The sequence below is a fragment of the Haliotis asinina genome, chromosome 3 (assembly GCF_037392515.1).
Source record: "Haliotis asinina isolate JCU_RB_2024 chromosome 3, JCU_Hal_asi_v2, whole genome shotgun sequence".
In the NCBI taxonomy this organism is placed as follows: domain Eukaryota; kingdom Metazoa; phylum Mollusca; class Gastropoda; order Lepetellida; family Haliotidae; genus Haliotis; species Haliotis asinina.
This window is the reverse complement of record NC_090282.1, coordinates 66,204,935-66,226,079: the sequence shown is the minus strand read 5'-3', so window position 1 is coordinate 66,226,079 and position 21,145 is coordinate 66,204,935. Positions and strand designations below refer to the sequence as shown.

The 21,145-nt window shown below is 38.4% G+C and overlaps 1 protein-coding gene across 1 annotated transcript; it reads right to left on the bottom strand.

Moving 5' to 3' along the window:
• Window positions 1–6,818: 6,818 nt before the first annotated feature.
• On the bottom strand, window positions 6,819–20,279 carry LOC137278971 (uncharacterized). Its single transcript, XM_067811465.1, has 8 exons — window positions 20,156–20,279; window positions 17,595–17,663; window positions 17,192–17,251; window positions 16,099–16,158; window positions 13,315–13,383; window positions 12,532–12,830; window positions 9,120–9,224; window positions 6,819–7,298 (listed from the first exon to the last, which is right to left on the bottom strand). Exons 1-8 carry the CDS (start codon window positions 20,277–20,279, stop codon window positions 6,819–6,821), a joined length of 1,266 nt encoding a protein of 421 aa, XP_067667566.1.
• Window positions 20,280–21,145: the final 866 nt, after the last annotated feature.

Genomic DNA, 21,145 nt, shown 5'->3' with positions numbered 1-21,145 from the left:
AAAATTGACATTGCCTGAAATCATTTCATACTGTGTATGTTGAGGATACCGAGTTTAATCTTTTCTATGACTCTAGGGGAATATTTCACAGATCTCAAAAATGAAATATGAAGACATCATGCTCCTACGAATTAAAGTAAACCAAGAAACAATGTGTTCAGAAAAAAACAAGTGAACGTGTAGAATACTTGATAATAGAAGCAGGAACATTGCATGTCATCATTTCATACTGTGTATGTGTAAAGTCCTTTTAGTTTTAATACTTTAACATTTTTCAAGACTTAGGGGGATATTTCACAGCTCTCAATTAAATTAAATGCAAAGGGAAATTCGAAGACATCTTGCTCCTACAAATAAAAGAAACCAATGAACAATGTGTTCGTTTTATAATATTTAGCCTGCATAAATATGGATTGCGTTATTTCGCTAACCCTCCTGGCACACCGGTGGATCATCGTATTCAGCAATTCAGATTCAGTGTATACATATACTGGACAAAAATAGTTAAGGATATAAGTATACAAGTTTTGAAATTTTTAATAATGATCTATTTATTCATTGACACTCTGATAAAATATCAATCCTCAAAATACCAATTTTCCTAACTTGTTTTGTCCAGTATATTTTACCACAAGGCCAGTATCCGAGACCTGCATAACCTTCGAGGTTTTCAAACTTTGTGCTCACATGCACCGATAGGACAGAAATATTGTTCAAAGTGGCATGAATACAAATCAGTCATTTGTGAGTGAATGAATAAATATGGGTGGTGCGAAATGCATTTCGTTTCTAAGATGTCAAATTAAATGCTTACCGGCGATTAATCTTGGTAAAACACAATCTGGAAGGCGGCAGTGTGACCGAAATTAACAATCCTCATCCATCGCTAACTGACGTCTTGTTCCATTCACATGGTATTTACATTAGGAACGTTACTATTCACACAGAAAGTATCAGCCTCATTGGCATTGTATTCTACAAGTATTCTACAATCACACCAGTGTTGCTGGTGCTTCAGGAATGTACATCAAATCTCATTGGAAAAAGAATACACCAAGATAACGGTTTCCATTTTGAGCGTCTCTATGTTACTTAAAGAGATGTGTACTAAAGGACAAGGTATGATAAGGGTGGTTTTTGGCCCACTAACAGAATTGGCTGAAAACATGTTATTTGTTTAGAGACAAGTTAGCTTTGCATAAAAATGCTATATTTTATATGTTCTGAGGTGTAATTTTACTGCAGAGGGGCCCAAAATGGGTTTTATCAGTTCCCATGAAAAATAACAAGAAATTTGAAATATCAGTCTGCCATAATGGCTTATTTACAACTGTTGTTTTATTTACATACAAATTACAGCAGTTTTACGACAGGTAGTCATGCTGAAAAACATGTCAATGTCAATCATAATATTTTAACCCCAAGGGGCCCAATTAGGGTTGCAAAACATTGTTAGTTCAGTTACTTGCCAATTGTGTCCCCAAAACTCAGTCATCATTCACAGCATTCTTTGCAAATGTAATCCATGGGTCCATTGCACAACATGTAAGCATGATAACAATCATGTTGTACTAAGAATCACAGGGGCCTGTTTTGGGTAAAGCTTCATTTTGGGCACAGCTTGATTCTAACTAGTGAGCGTTGCAAGTCAGCATTTACAACCAGTTTTAGCAAATATACAGTTAACATCTCAATCATCATATGTTATTACAATAGCCAACCATTTTGCACTAAAAATCACAGGTCTTGACCTCAATGGGGCCCATTTCGGGTGAAATTTCATTGTCAGCGCAGGTTCATATTAACACCATGCACATGTTAAAGTCACAGAGTAATTATTCACAACTTATCCACTTTAAAGATATAAAACATCCACTATTACTCTTCATTCACACAGTCATCAATCTCAGTATCTGATTAACTCTCACGAACCGCAGTATTCAAAAGTGTATAAGCCTAAAGTAAATCAAAATGTATAAAATATGAATTCAAAATATTGGGAACAAAGGCAACTAGACCGACTTGAAAAGGTGAATGGTCAGTGTCTTAAGAAAAGATTTACATGATGTTAATTAAAACTTGTTTCACCAGTGTTGTAACATAGATTACCAAACTTAAGAAAAAAAATTACAATATTTGGATTTGATGTAAAACAGTTTAGTTAAACATTGTAGACTTGATAAACAAACTTTGAAAAAAAGAAATAAAAGTTACATGGACTTGAACCTGCATGTCTGATAACAAAAAAAAACCAACAGTCCACTATTGCAACCATTAGGCTACATATTCCTTTGCCTCACATTGTGAATTTAAGCTTATATATTACACTTTACAACTATGTATGACTTGACGTCTGCTTGTGTTCATCATCTGATAGACTTTGATACAATGTTCTTATTCTAGCTAAAAAAATCCTTTTCATACAGTTAAGTGTAGTCATTTTGTAAATGAAATCTAACATGTCATTGGAAGCATCAAGCTACATAAGTTCTTGGAAAATACATATGTTTATACATGGCAATCCCGTTGAATGACAGTGTTATTTTGACAGTGACAGGTAACTCAAGGGTGTTTGATACACAGATGATAGAAAAACTTGATCAAATTCTTACATAATAACAAAGATTCTCACCTTTACAGTGCTGCTTGATCATATTTTGAAAATCTTCAGACATCTTCTTACTTTTCTAGCAGAGACCAACAACCAAACACCAATGTTTACCTCTCATAAATCAGTCTTGTGAGTGCCTTATGATATTGAAAATTTTAATAGTGATGTTTGATATGTGTATTTTAGAGCACAAAACCATTCAAAATATAATGTATCATGGCACAGATCTGTAAATGTGATGGATTGTTTTTAAAGATGTTAGTTTATGTCAATGTTTATTTTTTGAGATGTTGTATGGGGCAATTTCATAAACCGAAAAAAATGTACTTTTTTTAAGATTTTGATGTGAGCAAACGCGTGACCCAACACAATTTTTTAGGTGTGCATTCTAATTTACTCTCTTCATATGTGGTGAAAAAATTGGGATGGGTCACGCTTTTGCTCACACTTTTCTATCACTCTGAAAATCAGAAAATGTAGGTTTCTAGAAGATATTGTAAAATATGTTAACTTTGAGGTCTTTAAAGAGGAAAACTAACAACACTAAAAACATAAAAATGCAATTGGAGGTAACTTCAACAATTGTTTTAGCTCCTTTTATGCTAAAATTATCGTGTTGTAAAATTTTGATAATCATGACATGTTGTGGGCCAATAAGGGCCTCTATCATACCTTGTCCTTTCAATAGGCTTTATGGACCAGAGATTGCTCTGGATGATAGCAGTTTAATAAAGCTGAGCAAAACTAGATGAACTTAACCCGAGTCAGCTTGGGAGACTTGGTGTCTTCTCAATCAATAAAGAGATATATTCAGCTCAACAATATCTCAGCACACGGGTCAGGTACGGGTCCACACGCAGGTTAGATGACGACTGAATACTCGGTTAAAGATTCCATCACTTGTCCGATGGAGTGATTTTTGAATTTGTTATGCTGAAATTGATTGAAACATACATTCGAACAATCAGCTGTCCGACTGACATTCAGCTTGCCTGTTTACAGGTAAGTACTTTCTGTGAAATAGCTTCAAAACTTGTGCTGTTCGTTGATCTCACTCTCTATCCGACCTCATCTAATTATATGTCACCTCGAATCAATTACCTGTTGTTATCGTTAATCTACGGCTCGTCACCACATACCATGCATGCATATATGGACATCAAGCTTCATCGGTCTTGGTGACCTACACATAATTTTCAAGGTCAGAGCAACACTGATGATGACAGCATGTTACTCTGCTAGTTAAACTTGTCGACAAAATATCTCTAGAATGGTTCATTTTCTTCAGAAACTTACAAGACTTCTCCTGTATGCTTTTATAAGCAATTTCTTTATTACTAAGTTTGCACATTTCTTACATTCATGTCAAGGTCAAAGAGAGTCTTATAATTAAAATATGTGTGTGTTTGAACAACTACAGAGCAAGATATCAAAAGAGGTTGACTGGTCATGTGAAGTGAAATGTTGAGTGAAATTCACGTGCACGTCGTGAATAAAACTTCGAAGTGGTCAGTTTTGCAAACCATGCTTTTGGGCCTATGTCAGAGTTTCAGGTGTACTATGGGTATAACAGTTGATGTGAGGGCACGTTAAGATCACCACAGATATGCCATGACTATCAGGAGTTGAACGTGGGAGGTCCATAGGTATGCTCCAGATGAGGTCGATATACTCTAGCCACAGGACAGACTAAAAAGTAACAGCAAGTAAAAAACGGCATTTGAGGACGTTACACTTGAGAAACCGTTTCATGACGGTAACGTCATCATTGGCGAATTCCCTTGATCACCATATCAGTCGTCAGTCAGTACCATAATAAGGACAGTGTTGAACTCTGAACATAATACGCCACAGACTGCGTTAGGCCTGCGTTGTTCGTCGCTGGCAGAGACGAAAGGAATAATGTGAACGTTCCACAGAGACCAGTGCATTCTCCACACATGTCCCGATCGAGCGCATGTGGCATGCACTAGACTGACGCGCGCGGAAACGCCCTACCTCACCACAGGGTAGACAGCAACATGGCATCTTATACCACGTGACATTGTCTGACGTCTTCGACTCGAAGGTTTGTGTTGATGCCAGGATTGACGCGCAGGATACCGAAGTGATGGCAGTGAAGATTTATTGTGAGTAACTCTGTACCTGTTTATCCTCTATGTGATTGAAAACTGATTTTCAAGGCCTCAAGTGAACCTGCTCATGTCTGACGCCACGTGTTTCTGTGAGTGAGTTTAGTTTTACGCCACACCCAGCAATATTCCAGCTATATTGCGGCGGTGTGTAAATTATCGAGTCTGGACCAGACAATCCAGTCACCAACAACATGAGTATCGATCTACGCAACGTGTTTCTGCAGTATGCGAGTACTTTTTAGCCCAAGGTTGAGTAAAGATGTTGTTAGCACTACTACATTATATTTGTGTGACTTGGCAGTTTGGGTTAATGATAATGACCACTTGAAAGCCTTGTATACTTTCTTTTGCTGATCAGTTTATAAACTCGAGATTGCCAAGAAACCTGACTATTGATAGTTCCTGATTTACTCTTATCAGATTAAATGTGTTATTGGTTTTAGCAGCCTGAGATTGATCATAACTGTCTAACGAATCAGAAAGATGAACACACCCAGTACCTCTGCAAATGACTGTAGCCAGAATCGTCAACATGCTTATCTTTCGCCCAACTGTTTATTGAAGTTGATGTGAAATCTACTTGAAATTTTTCAATTTGTGAATGTCTTGACTTTTGAAATGATCTTTCTTTCATCTCTTTATTGTATCTGTGGATCTCTTTATTGATATAAAATGCATGAAGTAAGAAAGCTTACTAAGGGTTGTACTTCTCTTTAAGTTGCTTGGAAATACTCACTCTTTGCATAGTCCTTTATCTGTTATATTGGACTGGACTCCTGAACCACAGCTTTTGGTTTAATTTGAGTTGACATACGTGTAATAATATGTGCATTTGTATTGCGCCAAACTCCACTCACGACGTGAATGTTCATAGCGCTAACAGTCAAAGCAGGAACATACCCTTCTATTCCTCTACAGGAGATTATAACAACGCCAGGTTCAAACGATAATATCAGATCATGGTCAGGTTGTTACTCCCGTGATGCGTGTCAACAGAGTGGCAGAGGCTGTAGAACCCGTTGATAAATACATATGACTGGGTTATTATTATGCCGGCATTCTCTAGACTCGCAATGGACGCAGTGAATGTCATTTCGCTTCTCTAGCCCCTGTGCCTTGTATCAAGCCACAATTTTAAATGCGTTTGTCCATTTGTCTCTTTGAATATACACTGGTTATCCTTACCCTGTTTATTTGTGAGCTCACGGTAATCGCTTGATTTGTTTTAGCCATGCTTTATGTCTTACATTTGTGCAAAGAATTCCTTTGGTGGGCAATAAAGTAAAGTATCATCTAGATTATTATCTGTATATATTGCTTGAAACAACGAAAGTTTCCTTCCAAACATCCTGCGTAGTTGTTCAGGTGATCACGGCATTTTGAGAAAGTCGCTTCCCAATAGTGATTCAAAACTCCATTTTGGTTCATATAATAAAAACAGTGATTTTTCTGTGTGTAGTTCCCCTTTAATGAAGGACACCGTTTACAATCTAGGCTGCCTAGCAATGATGAATGAGATGAAGTTTGAAGGACAATATTATTTCTCTGAAGTTACATGAATTAATGCTTTTCAATGAGATGATGAAACTTAATTTCCAGCACAACTCTCACAGTAAAGTAATGACCAGTTATGCCAGCTAGCTGATACATTCCGCATAAGTGCCGCTTGTGTTCTTACATACACGGGTGGGTTAGTAGGGGGTTGGGGTTCAATGCCACATTGAACAGTATTTCTGTGGTATCGGCGCATGTGGCAAGTGTTGGAAAATCAGGTCAGGTTTTAGGGAAATAGGTGTGCTCCTGCATGTACTGAATCTATTACCGGTGCGGTCCGTCGGTGTCTACAGATGTTAGCAAACTACAGCAATTCGTAATGGTGTAGGTTCTAATATATATATAAGAAGACACTGTTTATTGGTTTACTTTAATTCGCAGGAGCATGATAACTTAATATTTTCCTTTACATTTCATTTTTGAGACCTATAAAATATTCTCCCAAAGTCATAGAAAAGGCTAAACTTGGTATCCTCAACATACACAGTATGAAATGATTTCAGGCAATGTTAATCCTACTATATTCTTTCTATTGTCACATTTGGATACTCGCTGTATGGCGAGTAAAAGCTGCTTGTATGATCTCGAAACAGCTTAGTGAGAATGATGTTAATTGCAGATTGATCAAAGCGATGACATTTATGGTACTTGTGAATGCCAGTGTTACACCTGATGACTTCACCTGGTTTTCGCGGACACATGCACTCTGGGCTCATGGCACATGCCACCCAAGGTTTAATGACAGCCTCACGGATCCATCGTTCGTTATGAAGCATAAGGAAGCCGCTTTGGTCTTCACTGACATGAGCTAAACTACACACGTCTTCTTTCATATAGTTCATTGTCACGTTCAAGGTATGCTGCCCCACCGAGAGCTTACCAGCGTATCTAACAATGCCTCGTCTCTCCGTGTCATCCAGCAACTGAGGGATGGTCTTGTTCCAGAACCGTATAGAGGTGTCCACCCATACCAAAATGTCCGTCTTTGGAAGGTTACCCTGAAGAAAACATGTCAACTAGAGAGAAGATCATTTTTGAAGGACAGTATACAAACTTCCCATCATTTGATTAAGGAAGATATAGATCTCTTTAATGAACTACACATTACTACATAGGCATTGATAGTTTATAGTGTTACGAAAATGATCTGATCAGTTTTACAAAAGGACGTTAACCTTTACTCGTGTTAACCTTTTAAACATTTTATTTAACTATCACAAACGGTGCTTCCTAAGTTATGGAAACTGGTGACCTATAATGCAACGTTAAGAGTTCTGACCGTTAATGCTTCAATGATTTCACAAAAATCGGTGTAAGTCCATCATTTCATTGCTTATGGAGCCTGCCAGTGATGCACGTTTATGATCTGTGTCGGTGGGTTATTTCGAACCATACTTAACTTTCATGTCCAGACACAACTGAATAAATCATCAATGATTAACATTCTAGAAAGATTGGATATACTACTGTAACTACACATTGTATGCGTTATCTGTCATCTTGAATGCGTCAGCATAACAAGACATAATACAAAATATTCCTTCTGGAAATAACGGAAGAACTAGGAGATAAACACGCTTGAAAATTATGTGAACGTTAGACATGGAATTGATTGTCATTAATTCTTATTAAAAACGGAATGCGTATGAACATAGTATTTGTATGTCCATTCTATCACAACCGATTTCAAATTGAAATTAAAGACACTGCAAAATCCTTCTTGAGAGGCGAACGTGAAATGGTGTGGAGGTCATGTGCAAGACATGGACAGCTCATCCTTGCAGTTAAATAATCAATATTTCTCAAGATACACTTTACACACAGTACACTTCAGTGCCTTGTGTATATGGTATTCAAATTCAGTTGGATTATTAGATGGATATCTTTGTATTGTCAGAAATGCATGAAAATCGTTCTGTTTCTCATGGAAGGAATTATGTTTGTGTTATTGATATCTAATAACGTTAATCAAAGATATTAATGATCTAGCCCTCAATCTACTACAGCTGGTGGTACACATGTGCAACACCGGAACACAACACACAGGGAACCTCAATCCACATCAGTGTATTTGCTCAGGGCCATAGAGCGGAGAAACAGCACAGAACCCATATATGAAAGGGGTGGACCGTGTCGTTCCTATTCAGTATTTTGCTGTAAAATTTGTATAAACAGCTATGCATTCTTGCAAGGCTTTCTAGTTGGTTAAATAGTGTGTGTTTACTGTTGCTCCTGTATATTGTAATTCAGTTTGATTGGACTTCTAATAGAAGTAAATATGATAGTGAGGTTAAAATGTGGATGAGAATAACTGTATTTTTTAGTGTTAATCCATTTCCAACACGTCCGCTCTGTTGATATCAGATATTATGGTGGCCAAGCGGAAGTTGAGCGTTCATGCAACCAGATGTATTTTCAATCCAATGTGGCTAATTTTCTTTGATTGTCCAATTAGTCTAAATCACGTCATCAGTGTGTTAAAGTACATTCCGTATACCATTATTTACACACTTCAACATTTCTATTCCCTCCTCCTTTTAAACATTAAATAATGATACCTTTTGACTTGACTTATAAAGGCTCACCCCTGAACATGCTGAACTGATACAAATGCAACGACAATCATCACTCCAGATATGTGATTATGTACCCTGCATCATTAAGACCATGTGACATTCTGCACTCGGCTGTGCTCTTTCCATACAACATATACACCTTCATGCAATGTTGGTGATTGTCAGGTTCCGAAGTTGCATCAGCTGATGTCAAAACACATCAAACAAGCACACGCATGTGATATCACCCAGCACAAAGAATACCTGTATGATGGTAGGTTTCCACGCATAGCACTGTAGATCCTGCAGTCTCGTCGGCATCAGCTTCACCGGGAAACGCCTCAATTCACACCGACAATCTTTCATCACCTGTGGTGGCAAGTAAAGAAAAACACACAGGTTTATCAGTTTCACTTTACTTCTTGCTTACCAATATTTTAGTGCGATTAATGAGCATTTTTGTGTACACAAAGAAATAAAAAATGCGTTGCTCGGAGCCAATTAGTAATGCTTTTCTGTTCAAATATCTTAAAGTATCTGAATATTGTACAGGTAGGTACTGACTCAAATGATTTCTTTTACAGATGCTCAGATTTTACCGTGATATTCACAGAAAGAGTCACTCCGACCTCCTGATAGCTACACAATGTGTAGAAGGTGTGATTAACAAACTGGTACAGTTTGAAGTCCTTACTTGTTTGATGAAACCCGAAATTATTGAAAAACCAAAACTTTCCCTTGACTGTGTTAGTGAGCCGTTGTATACCATGCTTACACGGGGCCATAAGATTGCGTTCTCTTCTGGCAGAATGCGGAAAAACAGAAGCAATGAGAACTCTGGGTCTTGAGACTCCTGATCCTACTAACAACCAATTGACAGAGTTACAGGATCCTCGTTGTCATTTGGACTTGGGGAGTGATGAATGCAGACACCAAGACCTGTGTATGGACAGTACCCGCCCTCTGACTGAACCTCAAACAAGATCCAAGTCCTGTCGAATTCATTTCAGTCTTAATCTATGCAGATGAAGCATGGTCATTGTCAAATAAACCAGGCAGGAATTGGGTACTTAATCAGAGGTGACACGTGCAGAGTTTGTCATTGGGCTTTGAGATGGAGTCATTCAATATGCCTGGCTGTTAGATAGAGAACCAGCAGAGTAGTTTTGGCACATATAGAAAAATCTTAACAACTCCAGTTTAGTTAATCAGTCCATGGAAAGAGTGTGTAGTAAGTTTCCAAACATTCCGGTAGATATGCTGTTAAATTGTGTGAAGACATGAAAGCTGAAGGTCAGATAAAGACCTTCTATATATATATAAGGACACAAGGGCAATCCACTTTGTTTTTTTTATAATATAGAAGCAGCTAGTAGACAGGTTTGCACTCTTTTAGGCTCCACGCGCTCAACAACATGACCCATATGGTATCAGCTTTTTGCCCAGGACAGACTAAGAGTTCGAGACAGAAACATCAATGACAATCCTCCTCCTCATGGCCCGCCTCGTCAGCCTCACTGCACTCCTTTCCATCCTCATCCTCATGGCCCTCCTCCTCTTCCTATTCATTTGTCTATGCTGACTTTGCAACAGCAGGCACACCCCGTCTATACCAGCTGCAACTGCATTCATCGGAAAGTGCTATCCAGCCGGCTACTACTTCCATTCATAATGACTGCTTTCGGGCAAACCTATTTAGTGAAGCAGATTCTAGAAAAAATGAACATTAAACCTTATGCTGAATGTATTATGTGACTCTAAAACAGATGACAGTCACTGTATAACATCATTCAAGCTGTGTTTATCCAAGAGTTATCCAACAAGCCTAACAATCAACATGACTTTGAACAGGCATATGTGTCCAAAAACGTTTAACTATTTCATGGACCATTAAAGAAGCTCCCAACAGCACCTCCTTGTGATGACTGTGGACTCGTGTTTCAAGACATACACGATTTGCCCATACACAGAAGAAATCGGTATGCCGTATGAGACATGTATTTATGTACATGTGAGTTGAATAATGACTCTGTCGATGAGAAATGGCAACTGTAAATGAAAACAGGCCTAATTGGTGATAGAAAACAAAGTAAAGAAATGAGGCACGTTTGAGGAGATGAATGCATTATGTATGTTTCATATGCGCTGGCGTCCAAAGACACAAGAAATACTGAAGCACGCACAAGACATGAATATGTGTCTTCAAAGTTCTACAGATTTAATCCAGCGTATCAGACTTGACTGATGATGAGGATGGTGATGATGGTGATGATGATATCTTATACACAGAGTGAAGTGTCTAGACACGATGAATAACAGGGGCAACGCAATTCACAAAGAAGTAAGGTAGACTCCTAATGTCTTGTTGAGATGGAACTAATAAATGTCATATGGAATCTATATAACGTTCTTGTTTGTTTATTGTACGAAGTAAATCAGTTGCTGGAGGACTTGTATTAGACAGCTGTTAGTTGTACAACTGATTAAAGATAAAGCAGATAACCTGTCAGTTACTTCTTCCACAATTTCACTGAACCGTTAAGCCATTCAACATGTACACCTTGCTAAAGGATCCAGAATGGTCTGAGTGCTCAAACACAATACCCATTCAGTTGTCTCTACAAATTCTCTAGAAAAGAATAATGTATTCGAAGCAGAATGTCTCCTGATTTGTGTTGCCTCTTTATACTTTATCCTACCGTTGTAGTGTAAAGATCACAAGTGCTCTAGGGAATATACCCCGTCATTAAAGCTGCTCATTTCAACAATTAATTACCTTGAATCAAGCGTTATGATAACAGTGCACAATTCTCTCCAGTGAACAAAATTTCATCCACTCAGAGGGCTGTGTCTCCATGAATTAATACGAGGTAAGCCAGTGTGGATCACTGTAGAACTCATGTACATTTGAAACCGTTATGTTTTCACAATCTGTTGTCACATGCTTTGCTTCCGAAATACAACTTCGTTTTTCAAAGACGACTCTGTCAAAATCGCTTATTGTCATATTGGCTATGAATTGTTATGATACAATCTGTGCCATGTAAAAAAGTCCTTTTGGTCATGATTCAAAAAGAATATTCAAGCACAAGTAGGAAGTAGGTTTGATTTTCGATGATGAAAACAAATGATAATCTTACTGATATTCTCAAACCGGCTTTAGCCAGTGATGCCACAGTTTTTAAAAAAATAAACGGATGCGCACTGTTGCGAAATTATGCCAGTCTGAGAATAAATTAATGTTATGTAGTTTTGTTTTGACTGATGGACAATAGGATTCTGCATGACATTGCTTATCACAATGTCAGTATTGGAAGCAAGGTGGGTGTCGATATAATACTACCATTTACAATATTACTGCAACTTCAACAACATTCCCGCTTCTGAAGAAGAAATAATTATGTTACACGTTGTCTCTCACTTTTAACTTGTAAATGTCTGAAATTCGTCTTTAACTATTGATGATCACACATGTCAACTGTGAAATCTTTCCAACAATTAATATGTTATTTACAAGTGTTTGTATTAAACTGATTGTCAGTTTCAAAACGGGAGTGGTTTTCATGCGGTTTCCGTGTAGGTATGTTTTGAAATGAATGCAGTTACATATAAATAAATATTTAACGCAATGGTACGTGTCTTTGTTGTCACAGTTCATTTCTTATAATCAAGTCACCTTTTCTCGTTGCCATGGTAACAGTCCTAGATCATAGTACACGAATGTGTAGTTACTGATGAATGGGAAGACGTTCTTGTGAAGATTCCGCATCAGATTCTGTGACTCTCTAAAGTGGTTGTTTGAAGCGCCAGTAACGAACATGACTCTCTTGCCAGAGGGGGGTTCAGGAAATAACCCCAGAATGAGGCTCATTTGCGTTTGGTTCATTTCCGTCATGGTGGACAAGACGCTTCTTAGGTTATCCACGGGTGTAATGGGCTGGGGTCGAGGACAGGAGGACTCAACACAAGCATCTCCTGGGAACAACAAAGATGTAGATAGAACATACTTGGAAGCACACATGCTGTGCAACAGAACTTGTGAATGGCAATACAATTATGAGTTGAACGTACTTCGACACCAATTCGTGTTCATAGCAAGGTCACTGGGTCACTAACGTTACAATGAAGGATAGGGTGATTACATAGAAAGCACAGCAATGACCTCGCAAACCAAGAGCAGGACATACCTGACATATCAAAAATAGAAGGGGAGACTACTCCATGTTCTATTTGAATATATGTCCGGAGAGAACTGTCATGCCAGACTCGCAAAGTGTGTTTCGAGTGACTAAAATATATTGTCTAAAACTGCGGAATGGCGTGAATACCCAGTCCTCCTTCAATAAAACATCTAACTACAGAACCTGCTCCTAGGTCATCATACGTGCTTAAGGAAGACTTATTGTTATCCCTAAGGCGCCGGGGCAAGATATGGCAGACATGAGGTAAAGATACTGACCAGGGTTGTCATTCATCTGTTCACATCGTTTGTAGACATTTTTCTTCCAAAGTCCCCAAGCTTGTAGTTCTGTCACAATACAGTAATGTCATTTATTCTAAATTCCCGTTCAACGTTAAATTAGGATGATTTCATTCATCACTAGATCATTGATTTTCGGATGTCATACATTACTGTGTTAAAATTCATTCCATTTAGACACATAAGCAAATCCGTGACACAATACGTTGCACACGCGTGTGAGTCTCGTTAATCACCCGTGTGTATCCTGTGGCACACGCATTGCGGAGTTAACCTTTGAGAACACAAGGAGCAGCACTCAACAAATCTGCGACATCACTGCTACTGAAGTACAGCGGTTTCAATCCAGCTCTTAGATCTTATATCCATGATGAAAAAAAAGTGGATACTCAAGTAGGTGTCAGTAAGTTACATGCATAAAACCAACTATCGGTTTCAGATGCTTTGATTGTCAGTCCACATTTGAAGACGTCATTGAGGGGAACTGACCATTCTCCTTACACACATGAATACTTGTTGGAAGCTTGGGATCCTCCTTTTGTATACTCTGTGATGAGAGAACGACAATGAAGCATATTTTACTTGACTGTGTATATATCGCTCTCACATGGGATCCCCGTTATCTTTCTACTACCTTAACGGATCTTTACTTTCGTGAATACAAAACTGACAAACCTTATGGATAACAAGTTCTCTGTTACGAGAGTGCGACGTCTTTAATACAGATTCTTGTACAGCTGTCATGGAATTCCTGCTTGACAATGGTACTAGAGTACCATGAAGTTAAACCATAGAGTTATCCATAAAGTTTGTCAGTTTTGTACTTCCCAGCATCTAAAATGCCACTAAAAGAAGTAATGTGAATATTCATTTCATTCTTGACTTTTTAAAAGAAATTGAACTTTTAGATAAGTTGTGATAACTGAAGTTTGTTTTAACACTTCATAAATATAATGATCAACTGAGGGTTGGCGAAAATCCTGCCAGGAAATCAGTTATGCAGCAAAAGAACAGTAAGTCCCTTTGATCCCCAGAAAGGTGGTGAAACTTTGGTTGTTAGTGATTTATAGCCTGACTTTAATTGATAAGAATGAATTTATTGATTACATATCTGTCTTAATTCTGATCGGACAGGTTTTATTCCAACACAACAACCGCGATATACCAAACTGCCAAATTACACTCTCCTTTTTACAGATATCTTAAAACGAATACCTTCTTTTAATCGGAACATGGCTGCAATATTTCCGACGCTATGTAAAACTTTACGACGCTATGTAAAACATTACATGACTCACACTATCGTTCACTCACTCGCTCACTCACCCAACTGATCATTTGATGACATGCAATTAATACAAAGAATAAACAGAACGTTATTTGTTGTTACTGAAACCAGTGTTTACTTGTTACGGAAGGTTTACCACAAATAGCACCTCTTGGAGCGATATCACTTGAGCATGGAATACAAGGCGTTCTGTATAACATGTAATCTAGAGCCATTATAATTCTGCTATAGTTCCTCGAATTTTGCAACACGGTAGGTTTGTCTCCGAAGTATCCTGATTCCACAATCAAAGTATGTTCAAGGACAACAAACACTTGGCCAGGCCATTCGTGTCCCGCATTTTTGAGCGCCTGTACAATCAGCGCTTCGACAACAAAACTTCAGGCGGGTCAACATTGTGTCAAGATTTACACATCTCCGTTTTGTTTTGTATGCCACCATTCATTTGACCTATTCTTCAAATGCAGCTAAAACCGGGTCCCATGTTGCATGCATGGTATATGCGTGAGTCAATCGTTGCACACGCCTGCGACACAGGACGCACACGCACTGTATACATATGTCACAAGGGTACACACGGGCTGTGTACCCGTCTCGCATACGTGTTACCTCCGTTAAAATGGTGGTGTGTGGGTTTATGCATAGAGTGCAAGACGCAAATCAGGTGAAGCAGGTGAGTTCTTGGGTGGGTGACCGTGCCTGGCAGCTTCACTCACGAGTGTTTCCAGGTCTCTAGTCCTGCCCAACAAGTATGCACGCAAGTGGTCTCACCTCCACCCAGCAACAAATGGGTACCCGTAAGGATAGGTAATATGAACATTAACCTTCTAGAGCCTAACAGGCAGCTTGGGTTATGCGGGGTAATAATAGATTATGTGCTTTAGGCATTCTGAGGTTTGCAAATAGCTCCACACAAATGCATTATTTTTATCAATCTCAGCAAGTGCAAAGGGGTTGAACTTTTAGACAGTAGTGAGCGTTTGTAACCCGGCAAAGCTTATCCGTGTGCTGCGTCACACAGACATTGTAATCTTGACGGAAAGCTTGTGTTTAGGGGAACGTTACCTTTTGTATTTTAGTGAGATGATGTACAGTCCTTCATCTGATTAGAAAGAAACTAACGTATTTTTAAAGTATATTACCAACCCCCCGCATATGCTGATATATGACAAAACACACCTGATGAAAGTAATTGCGTTAAATTTCGTTGATTTCCAGAAGCAGGAATGGCTGCAGAAACACTTGAACGACAACAGTTACAATGAAAGTCGACGCCTGCTAAGACGGAAACGTTATAAGAACCACAGCTTTATAACTGAGATATCATATTCAGTGTCACATGTGATTTAATACTTTCTGTATACAAGTAACATTTTTTTAAATTTGCCAGAAGTGGTAAATCGGGATTATCCTTCCCAAGGAACCTATTCAAGTGTGCTTGTTAACTAAAGTCCACTCTTAACCGCGTTCCATACCTTGTATTTTCCTGGTGTAGTCCTCCAACAAAATATCAAAGTCGACCTTCTGAAAGGGAACTGGAACATAGCATTTCATGTAAGTCTCTTACTGTTGGTCATCATCACTGATGCATGTGCATGAATCTGATTGTGTGTATGGGTGGGTGGGTATTCGTGCTTGTATAATTCCTTGCGCGTGTGTGTATTGTTACGAGAGTGTATTTTCTGCAATTATCATTGATTATGTGATAGCTGTCATTGGGTCACAATGTTTAGAGTTTGTGTGTGAATTGTGGGTCACTTTTCATATCGTACATGTTCAATGGCAATTGTGTTTTATACGGCAGGCCTTCTTGATAGCCCTTGGTAATCCATTGTTTACTTCCTGTTCGAGAAAGTTCTAGGTGAATGGCGATGCGGTCGCACTGTGCTCGAATGTGTCCGACGCTGTGTCAGTGTATATAAAGGCTAGTTGTTGTGTTGACGGACACACACAGACTTACACTCGGAATTACCGGAGTTGTGTGACTCTGTCTATCACCGTTTGTCAACAGCATCATATGCAAGACTGACACTCCATGCCTGACTGAAGAGTCTACCTTCCATTAGTACATCTGAGTTCACTGTAAAATGCCAAGATTCTGGTGAATTGATATATTTTTCATATTTGTGACCCATTGCCTTGGACTTATGACTCAATTGCATTGTACTAGAAATCTGTATTGTAATTCATTCTAACTTGAGCATTGTTTGCACAATATCTCATTGAATATTTTAGACTTGTCTGTGTTATATTTTGCTGGTTCAGAGGGGATTTCACATACCTTTTGACACGCCATTTTATTAGCCGTAAGAATATAAACTGAAAGAGCTTGATGCTTGGACGTGATCGTGTATGTTTATGCACGGGTAGAAACCCTTAGCAAAAATTGTCCCTGAAGTTGTGGTATGCATCCTCCATCTTGAGCGTGTATGTTTGTGCATCTGAAGTATCCCTTTGCAAAGCCTCTGTCCTAGAAATTACGGGGTACATACAACGACAGTACACTTTTTATAATAAATTTTATATCAGTATTCCTACAGTCAAATGATACAGAAGTATACCCTTTACCTGGTTCTGTTAGACCATATGGCTTTTCCTGGCGGGAAATATCAAAAAGTCCTCTACCAACTGGAAAGAAGCAGATATTGTTCAGTCACCGTGTTTCCTCTAAAATTGCCTTTGCAACGTCAAGGTTGTCTGAACACAACTTTATGTGAACATCTATCCTTGCTGAATGCCTCAAATTTACATTCTCGATACGTTTAGATCGTTTGTCTCATGCATGATTCAGCTCAGATCGGGGAATAAACGTAAATGAAGAGGCTTTGTCATGTGGGTGAAGACAAAAAAAATATTATATACCCATGTACAAAGTACAAAGTATACAGACAAATGTCAGGCTGCTTGGTTAAATCAAGTTCAACTTTGTTGTAAGTCCATCATTTCTGTTTCAAAGCCCCTTTTTACTTACAGACCAGTATGGACAAATCAGCAGGGATCTTCGTCAAGGACACAAGGACAATTACCGCGAAGGCCAACACTGAAACATTTTAATTTGTATTTTTATACCATGATATTGTGATATAATGTCTAGGTTACTAAACTATCTTACGGTTAAACAGAACCCCTTCCTGTCATGATAGCGAGTTCCAAGAGAATACTTAATACATTGTTGCTACTATACCTCTCACACCATTTGAAAGGTTGACACATACGAAGGCAATTTGTACCATAATACTGACATTTACAACTACAACTGACGTACATTCATTTCAATGAAAATGGAAAGTTACAAATATGTAATACCCAGATAAATCACGAGGCAAGCAAAATAATTCGAACGATTTGTTTCCATGCTTAAGGTGTCTAAATATTTTCATAACTATCTCTTTTTAAATTGTTGTAAAACGATATCTCAAACAATATGTATGTTCGACTCCTTCACGAAACAGTGGAAATACTGGAAGAGAAGGAAATGCCTCCGTTGTCAAAACTTTGAGTGAATAACACGTGAGAAGATTAGTTTAATGTTGAGAATCTTTCGAAAGCTCCCAAAATCCGTGATAACACCATTTTACCAGAAGTATTTTCGCACTTGTCCGAAGCGATTTTATTGGATCAGGGTTGTTTTCTAATTTCCCCTTTTTGCCACAGTCTGCTTAAAGGATCGTGATTAGTCAAACTCATGCACGCGACCTAAGACAGCAAGTCATATTGCATCAATAAAAACTGTCCTCGTGAACGACATCGTATAGACTTAGAAGACAGTTTGGGGTAAAAATGTGCTATGCCAAGTAAGAAATCGCCGTACGTGCAGTATGGTATACTACCGTGCCAGATGGCGAATGTCGTTTGACTAACATTACATCTTGACTGAGATGGAGATGACAGCTTAGATGTACGTTTGACACCTTTTATGTGTACTTCAGTTGATTATTTTCATACGTTTATTCAATTTCTGTAAGGATTTCCTTGAAACATCGTTATTTTGCTCTGTGACGATTTAGACGTGGATCCCCTGCCGAAGCATGAGTCCGAGAATTGTTGGTTCAATAACATTACGAAATCAGATTCTAATTTAGAAACATTGTCAAAGACTGTACAGCGATAGATAATCTTCAGAACACAGAACATGAAAACAGAAGGTTGCTTCTTTTGCAGTGGTTGTGTATGACAATAATCAAAGTATAAAATAAAAACAAACCCCACTAAACTACAAACTGAACACAGTTTGATCAATGGTTTTTTTCCTCCAATATTGCAGTAAAAGATTCATTCACTTTGGTCATACAGTCACATATATAGGTCAAGTGGGCAGCTAAACGTATCTGAAAAAAACATTCATAAATGTGAACTTAACAACTTGAGAATTGAAATAAACTGATTTGCTAAATATTGAATGCAATTTTGCCATAATTCAAGTTACACATCAAAAGTTCTTTGATCTTTCTGGACTTGATAGCTTACTAATTTGCACACTCTATATATCTAGACTCGTTTGAACTTGTTTCTGTTTTTGTGGAGGGCGCAATTCTTCAGAGTCAGAAAGATGTCACTCTGCCAGTGATCGAAAAGGTCTGTGGTGTTTCCTTTGTTCCACAATATACATCGCCATTTCCTACAGGCAACAAGTTTCATGTCGACAGTACTGTCTTCTTTAACGAATCCAAAGTGGTCCCAAACTCCAACGAATCCAAAGTGGTATTTTCCATGATATCGAGAGCAAGACCAGCCGCCATTTTCACCATATCATCAGGGGCAGATAACTCCAAAGTGGTTCATTGTCCTCATTGCGCTGCGCATCTACGTCGAAGGAAACAAACGTTTTCTCATCGACAGTCACAGTAACTATCGATTTATTGACAGTAGTTCATATTTCCAATCGGTTAAATACTATTGAAGCATAAACTATTGCAATGTATCGATAGTTCGATCTATTTTTACACCCCTAAATTGGATCGTATGTCAAGTTGGCTGTTAAAATTATAGCTTTGACGTGATTAGAACCCGGCCACTTAACCTGGCTTCAGTGCCTGTGGTTATGGCCAATTATTGAGCCTGTGGCGTTACATAGGTTAATTATTTTGCCCTGGGTGGTGATCATCATAAGGCGATTGCACGATCTTTTTCATCAGGTATGATTATCACTAGGCACCTTTTACATAAAATGAGGTCCTTTGCTCCTAAATACAACACTTCATTATCATAAGGTATACGGACATCATCATATATGCGAGGTCTCTAATCGGGTTACAGTCGTGTCGGGGGTTGTGCAGCCTCAGACAAGCATACATATAAATTTCTATCTCGAAAGTGAAATAAGAGTGAAAGAGAGGAAATCGAACGCCTAACCTAAACTTTTTAGGATGCTGAACCGGACTTTGTTCTCATTATCGACAGCACTGACAAGAATTTGTTTACTAAAAGTGCCAGGATCAACTAGTGGGGAGCCTATTAGAAGTGGCGACGATAACAACAGATAGAAGTGAGTGACGTAGTCATGACGGTAATTAATAATATGTTTCATCATACAATCTCCTTCGTAGAACTTAATATCTCCTATGTAGGGCTTACTGTCTCCTACGTATGACTTAGTACCCCTGCCAAAGACTTTTGTATCTTCTACGAAGGAATTAGTGTTTCCTGTTTCGCCCATTTTCTGTTAGTCTACTGACATGTGTTTCATTCACTGTTTGAGTCTGCTGCCAGGTGTTTCATTCATTATTACAAGGCTACTATGATGTGGTGTTTCATTTACAGGACACTCTACTAACACTGTACTGTCATTTGTTTCAGTCACTGTTACTGTCGTCTACTGTCATGCGTCTCATTCACCATTACTGTGTACTGTGTGCGTTCATTCACTAATGAAGTCTACAGTCATGTGTTTCATTTACTATTAGAGTCTACTGTTCCATTCACTACTGGAGTCACGTGTTGAACTAATCGTTGCACCTTACTGTCATGTGTTGAACTAATGGTTGCACTTTACTGTCACGAGTTGAAGTATTTGTTTCAAATTAATGTCATGTGTTAAAGTAATTGTTGCACATTCCTGTCATGTGTTGGACGAATTGTTGTAGTTTACTTCCGTGAGTTCAGTTTGCTGTACTATTACGTGTTGCTGTATGCTCACTGTTTTGTAACTTTCTGTTACATTTTTCTCTTATGTTGTGGAGACTTCAGTGGTCGGTGCACATGGGTCAAAAAGTGCGTGCTTACCTCGAACGCACAGACCTGTCTTAGACTACATGTGGCAATATATGCCTTCTTATTCACACAACTTAGAAGACCATAGAGTGTAGTTGGTAAGTCGATACAGAACATGTGCCAACAATACGTTTCCCGACCGTTCTCCAAAATAAAACACCACGTCACCATTTTTTTGCGAATAAATATTATTGAGTTGTTGAGTTTGTAGCATTTCCCAACATTGGTATTCAGTGTCAGAACTAGACCCTATTAACCTAGGCTTATGGACCTGTAAACAATCACGAACAAACAAACCGTAAACAACGAGCG